We start from the raw sequence: 7,500 nt of genomic DNA, 5'->3' as shown, positions 1-7,500 counted from the left end.
GAAGAATTACTTGCCACCCCATGTTCAGAATGTAAGACTGGGGGGAATCGACTGCACATACTTGAGACAAAAAAACCTCTATTGAGTTCCGCTAGAACAAAGTAGAGTGGATGAGAAAGAGAATAATAAAAAAAAAAAACAAACAAAAAAAACCCAACACAAAATCAAACAAAAAATAAAATTAGCCCTTAAGAACTGAAAGGCCCTTGCAGCTAAAGTTTATTTCCATTTTCTGTCATATCAAACATATTATAGTAACAATTGATTAATATCCCTTGTACAGGATGTAAGACTGGGGGGATCCACAGCACGAACTTGAGGTAGAATGTATTGAGTTCTGCTAGAAGGAACTGTCAGAGGGATGAGAAAGATAATAATATTAAAACCCACAAAAAAAAAAATATTTAGTCCTTTAGAACTGAAAGTCCCTTGAACAAATTGCCTGCTATCCCTTGTGCAGGATGTAAGAGTGGGGGGAATTGACTGCACAAACTTGAGGTAGAATGTATTGAGTTCTGCTAGAAGGAATTGTCAGGAAATGAGAAAGATAATAATACATTTGTTTTTGTTTTTTAAACAAACAAACAAAAAAATTAAAAAACAAACAAAAAACAAAATTAGTCCTTTAGAATTGAAAGTGCCTTGAAGAATTGCTTGCTATCCCGCGTACAGGATGTAAGACTCCGGGGAAACGACTGCACAGACTTGAGGTAAAACGTATTGAGTTCTGCTAGAGGGAACTGTGAAGGGAAGAAAGTAGGGTGGATGAGAAAGAGAATAATAATAATATCAAAAAACAACACAAAACAAACGAAACATGAAATTAGTCATTTAGAAGTGAAAGGCCCTTGCAGCTAAAGTTTATCTCCATTTTCTGTAGTATCACACATATTATAGTAACAATTGCTTGCTATCCCTTATACAGAATGTAAGACTGGGGGGAATCGACTGCACAAACTTTAGGTAGAATGTTTTGAGCTCGGCTAGAAGGAACTGTCAGGGAGGAAAAGGGAGAGATTGGAGTGAATGAGAAAGAGAATAATAATAATTTAAAAAAACAAAAAACAACTAAACAAAAAACTAAAATTCCTTGTCTCATCCCATAGGGGACATTTGTCTTGAGGGTCTACTCCAAGGGAAGTCTGGAATTACACAGTACAGTGCTGCAAACTGAGCAAGGGCGACTTGATCAAGACCACACAGTGCAGTGGGTATTCAAACTCAGTTCCGCTGGGGTACAAAGGAAACACTGCAACGCTGAGCCGCGCTGCACCGTGAAAACCAACCAAACAAACAAACAAACAAAAAAAATACAAACAAAAGCAGTCCTTCCGAACTGAGCGCCCCTTGCAGATAAAGTTTATCTCAGTTTTCTTTTGGAAAAAAAAAAAGGATAAAGTAATAATTGCTTGCTATCCCTTGTACAGACTTGGGGGAATACAAAATTGATATACTGTATATATATGTCCATCCTTCTAGTCCTGTTCTAGTCCGTGCAGAATTGGGTCCTTTCTAAAAAAGCATCTTTACTCTCATTCTATCCCTGTACTCCGGTGTACAATGAGTATTGGGCCTGTAACAGTTTTGTCTTGTCGAAAACAAATTAAATGTACTGCTCCTGGCTTGTAAAGCGTTTTGAGCACCTTTAGTGATTGCTGCATCATGTAACAGGTCATTATATAAAAGTTCAAGTTGCTTTTTGTAGACGAGGGGGGGGGGGGGTACTTACGATAGCAATGACGGCCAGCATGGACAGCCATCTCTTAAGACTGGATGTAGGGGGGGGGGGGGGGGGGCTACTTACAATAGCAATGACGGCCATCGCTTGAGACTGGATGTAGGGGGGTGGGTACTTACGATAGCAATGACAGCCAGCATGGACAGCCAACGCTTGAGGCTAGAGGTGGGTTTCCACTCATAGTCTGTCCAATGGTGAGGTGTGAACTGCTGGGCTACACGCTTCAACATGCCTCTGGGGAAATCAATCACCATTTATACAATGGTTATAATCATGATGATAATAATGATAATAATAATAATAATAATAATAATAATAATAATAATAATAATAATAATAATAATAATAATAATAATAATGATGATGATGATGATGATGATGATGATGATGATGATAATGATTATAATAATAATAATAATAATAATAATAATAATAATAATAATAATAATAATAATAATAATAATAATAATAATAATAATGATCACTTGAATCAATCGACATGATGAAGAAAAAATGAATAAATAAATAAAATAAATAAATAAATATATAAATAAATTACCAAACATGGAACGATTTGGCTCAAAACCCTTCTTCAGTCAATAAAAAAAAATATCAAAAAACATGATAAACTTTAGCAATGATTGGCTGTCAAGACGTGTCATATATATATATATATATATATAATATATATTATATATATATATATATATATATATATATATATATATAATATATATATAAGCGTTTACCGGTAGGTTGGAATGTTCCACATGCCCCTCCAGTGATAAGGCTTCATAGAGAGGTAGTTGAGGGTCTTCATGCCCAGATAAATCCCTCCGCCATTGCACACCAGGGCATCCATGATCCACTGACAACAGAGAGGGCCATGAATCATACAAATTAAAAAACAAAAAACAAAAACAAAACAAAAATAAATTCAAATAATAAAATAAATATCATTTATCATGTTATATTCAATCTACTACTACTACTACTGCTACTACTACTACTACTGCTACTGCTACTACTACTACTACTACTACTACTACTACTACTACTACTACTACTACTACTACCTACTACTACTACTACTACTACTACTACTACTACTACTACTACTACTACTACTACTACTACTACACTAACTACTACTAATATATAATATATAATATATAATAATATAATATATAATAATATAATAATATAATAATATTAATAATAATAAAAATAATAAATAATATATAATAATAAATAATAAATAATAATAATAATAATAATAAATAAAATAATAATAATAATAATAATAATAATAATAATAATAATATAATAATAATAAAAATAATAATAATACTCTTATAGAGCACACGGTATCCTCAACAATGAGGCTCTTCGTGCATTAAATTACATCAACACAAAACAATATCAATGCCATTCCAAGGATATACCTCAGGTGGACCCCCCCCCCCCCCCCCCCCCCCCCCCCCCCCCCCATACCTCCCCCCTCCAGGGAACGAGAAGAAAGGGGCCGCCCGCTGAAGACCCGGGAGGAGGAGCATCGACAGAGAAAGTAAAGCTTGTGGTTGGTTTTGGGGACAGATGACCAAAATGACCTCCAACCGAGAAAGATGGCGTTGTTCCACAGTGTCAGCCTTATGTGTTGATCAAGCACCAAGAGGGTAAGTATGTAAGTGAGTAAGTGAGTGAATAAGTGCTCTACCAACTGATCTAAGAATAATTGAATCGTTATCCATAAAGTCTGCTACTTTACTTACGTGGTCCCACCAGCACTCGCTGAAGTTGGGCAGCTGATGCTCCAGAGTGTATTCCAGAACTTCGAACATGATGCTGAGGACGGTGCACAACCACCAATCTCTCAGGATCAACGTCTGGAAATTCAAAACACAAAAGTGATTCAAAATAGATAGGAAAAGATTCATAAGATGGATTCCCTATGAATTCGGACTTGTAGCTGCTTTGAGGCCTCACTGGTAAGTTGTCTTTTCATATTATTCCAGGCCGTCCATTGCAAAAACCCGATCATTTCTTAGTAAATACGTAATCGTTAAATAATGCTTTGAACGCATTGAATAAAAATTTAAACAGTAAAGTCGTCCTTCTTAGCCATTCGGCTCATGCAGCTGGAGCTTATCCTGGTTTCTATAGTGTGAAAACGACAACAGCAATTGCTTGTTACGCTTTGGAAAGGATGCTAGTCTATCGAAAAGTACTTTCCACTAGATGTAATAGACCCAGCTACCCAATCACAGCTGGGTGAAAAGAGGGTAAGAAAAAAATCTCGACCACACCCAGGATCGAACTCGCTCTCTTTGTGTGTGAAGCGAGTGTTCTACTGAGAGAAATAAACAAACCAAAAAAAGAATATAACAGCTTCATAAAATAACAAAAGAAGAAAAGGAAGGCAATCAATCTTTTTTTCTTTTTTTTTTACTCATATATCTATGCATTTATTGTTTTCTTGTTGTAGGCTGAAGAAAGGTTTTTAGCGTGAAAAAATAGGTGTTTGGTATTTTGTTCTTTTCTGAAGCTGTTACTTTCATTTTGTTTTGTTTTCTATTATTATTATTATCACGTTTTACAGTCCACAGCTTCTCGCAGCTTTGTATCACAGTAGGTTGAATGTAGCATCGAGATGACTATAGGGAATGAGATTAGCGGAAGAGTAGCGTCCCTTGATTGGACGTCACCTTACAGAGAGAACGTCAACATGATTTTGCGCATGCGCAAAACCAATATGACGTTCTCTCTCTAATAACTTTGCCGCCGGTGACGTCCAATCAAGGGACGCTACTCTTCCGCTAATCTCATTCCCTATATCTGTGACATACATTTACTCTCATGCTCATATCATAGGGTTGTTTTTTTGTTTTTGTTTTTGTTTTTTTTTTTGTTTTTGGTGGGGGGAGGAGGACACTGGCTATGATACTGGTAGCTATCAGTCATCAAAATATACGCTCTGCTCTTCACAACTCTACAGGCAACGATTTGTGATTTGTATTTTTTTTTTCTTTTTACTTACGTTACTAATGCTCACTTTGGCTGGGTGAATCAATATGAAATGTTTTTAAATATATATATATATATATTTTTTTTTTTTTGGTGGTTGAACATAAACCATGAAAGAAAAAACATATTTGCTTCACTTAAAGGTAAAATCAAATGTTCAACAACAACAACAAACAAACCAAAATTAAAAAAAAAAATAAAAAAAATTAATAAAAAAAAAATAAAAAAATAATAATAAAAAAAAAAATAATAATAATAAAATAATATAATAATATAATAATAAATAAATAATAATAATAATAATAATAATAATAATATAATAAAATAAGAAGAAGAAAGAAGAAGAAGAAGAAGAAGAGAAAAGAAGAAGAAAGAAGAAGAGAAAGAAGAAAAGAAAAAGGAAGAAGAAGAAGAAGAAGAAGAAGAAGAAGAAGAAGAAGTCACTCACTCAGTCATACAGTCTCTTACACATACAGCTTTAAAACCAATAGAATATTACAGAAATAAAAAAGAGACATGATGAATCCAGCTTACCTTCAGCCACCAGCCAAAGAAATGGGTGGGCACAAACCCGTCGGCCTTGTCCTGTGTCAACATATTCATAACATAGAAATGAGATTATTTTTTATACCATAGACAACAGACCTGCCAACCCTTCACATTACAAAAGTGGAATCAGAACGCCTGAAAATAGGAATTTGAGACCAAAAAAATAGGAATGTCACCTCTTTCACCCCCCCCCCCCTACCCTTCTTTGCTCTTTTTTTATTCTTACCATTATCAATTTTTTTTTTGAAAATCGGAATGTTAGAGACAATGGCGGAATAGTACAAAAAATGAAGAGTGAAAATTGGAAATGATTCCACCAAAAGTGGAAGGGTTGGCAGGTATGGATAGATCACAATTCCAAATTAGTATTATAAAAAGATACTCAAGATTTATTTTTCTTTTCTTTTCAATCAGGTGGGGTTAATATGAGGTTAATTGGCCCAGCGGTACAGTCTTTGCTTCGTACCCGAAAGGTACCGAGTTCGATCACCCGCCACTGCGCTGTGTGGCCTTGAGCAATTCACCTCGCCCTGGCTAAATTTGTGGCGCTGCACTGCGGACGATACCTGGGTTATTCCAGTCTTCCCTTGGAATAGATCCTAGAGACGAATTTCGCTTATGGGATGAATAAAGGGAATTATATTTTATTTTTATTTTTTATTTAATATAGATAAGGGTAGGGATCGTATGAAAGATAACTTTCTTTTCCTGCACTACGTTGACTTTTTGTTAGTTTGTTTTTTAAAGGTTTTACGGCGCTTGCAACACATTTAGGTCATATCAGCGCCAGTAAAATGAAGAAAATTGGATGGTGAAAAGAATTTAGATGTACCATTAAAAAGACTTGAGGAAAGAGTAAGACAAAGGAGAATTGGTTCAAATAGAGAACAGATGTAGATTCCAAGAGCACATTTTCAGTGTACTTAGTATGAGATCTAAAAGTCTCACCCAGATACCACCATAAGGCCCCACTAAGAGGAGTACACTCAAATGCTTACACATTATACATTCAAAATAACAAATATAACAATACATAACTGAGAGATGATTTACAAGTTTAAAAAAAAACATCATCTCCCAAAACAATAACTATGCATTTGACTGTTTCCCTCCCGGCCAAAATCTACAGCCAGGGCAAAACCCAGTAATCTCATTCCAAGACAAAGACAAAGCAACTTGGAAAACAGTTATACGGGGATAGAAGACACAATAAGTACCTCCTGCCTATGGGTGGAACCCACCATGATATAAGGGATAGAGACCAGTAGACTCCAGCCACTGGTCGGAACCACCCAGTGATATAAGGGAATAGAAGACACAGTAAGGACCTCCCTGGCCACTATGGGAGGTCAGGAACCCCACCCAGTGATATAAGGGAATAGAAGATACAGTAAGGACCTCCCTAGCCACTATGGGAGGTCAGGAACCCCAACCAGTGATATAAGGGAATAGAAGATACAGTAAGATCCTCCCTGCCCACTATGGGAGGTCAGGAACCCCATCCAGTTGACTTACTTTGAGGTTGTGCCAGGGGTCGGTATGGTTTCTATCGTAGATAAGACAATTCCCCCCGTAATCTTTCTCTGGAAGCGGCCGTCCTAGTTTGGCATCAAAATTTCGCATTAATTTCCTAGCATCATCAACATTCTGAAGGAAGATGAAAAAAATAAATAAAATAAATAAATAAATAAATAAATAAATAAATAAATAAATAAATAAATAAATAAATAAATAAATAAATAAATTAATTAATTAATTAATTTAAAAAAAAAAAGAAAGAAATAAAAATTAAATATGGTTTATAACCATTACTAAGTTATTGCCCTTGGCAGTTTTTGCACCGATTGAGAACGAATGTATATACTACCCAATTCAGTCCCATATAGATAGTAGTTGTACCAACTGTGAGTAGTGTTCATTGCGAGAAATCATCAATGACAGACTCGCCAAATTGAAAACTTCAAATTTATTCATTTTTATGTCAATTATTATTACAATATAATTTGTCATAATTATCATCATCATCGTCATGCTCATAATATAATATATAATAATAATAATAATAATAATAATAATAAAATAATAATAATAATAATAATATAATAGAATAATAATAATAAATAATAATAATAACAATAATAATCATAATATAATAATAATAATAATAATAATAAATAATAATAAATAAT

The 7,500-nt window shown here is 34.5% G+C and overlaps 1 protein-coding gene across 2 annotated transcripts in view; it reads right to left on the bottom strand.

Moving 5' to 3' along the window:
* The window catches only part of LOC144978867 (phosphatidylserine synthase 2-like), a 69,676-nt gene that overhangs the window by 5,945 nt on the left and 56,231 nt on the right, over positions 1-7,500 (bottom strand). For both annotated transcript variants that reach the window (XM_078925451.1, XM_078925452.1), the window contains 5 exons: positions 6,827-6,958; positions 5,297-5,347; positions 3,511-3,624; positions 2,488-2,606; positions 1,858-1,972 (listed from right to left, as the gene is read on the bottom strand). In XM_078925451.1, coding sequence (XP_078781577.1) covers positions 1,858-1,972; positions 2,488-2,606; positions 3,511-3,624; positions 5,297-5,347; positions 6,827-6,958 — 531 coding nt within the window. The remainder of the gene's footprint in view (positions 1-1,857; positions 1,973-2,487; positions 2,607-3,510; positions 3,625-5,296; positions 5,348-6,826; positions 6,959-7,500) is intronic.

Source organism: Berghia stephanieae, chromosome 8 (genome assembly GCF_034508935.2).
Source record: "Berghia stephanieae isolate SIO BIC M18660-M18661 chromosome 8, UCSD_Bste_1.3, whole genome shotgun sequence".
In the NCBI taxonomy this organism is placed as follows: Eukaryota; Metazoa; Mollusca; class Gastropoda; order Nudibranchia; family Aeolidiidae; genus Berghia; species Berghia stephanieae.
Note: the sequence above shows the minus strand (reverse complement) of the source record. Positions and strands in the feature narration are given on the sequence as shown.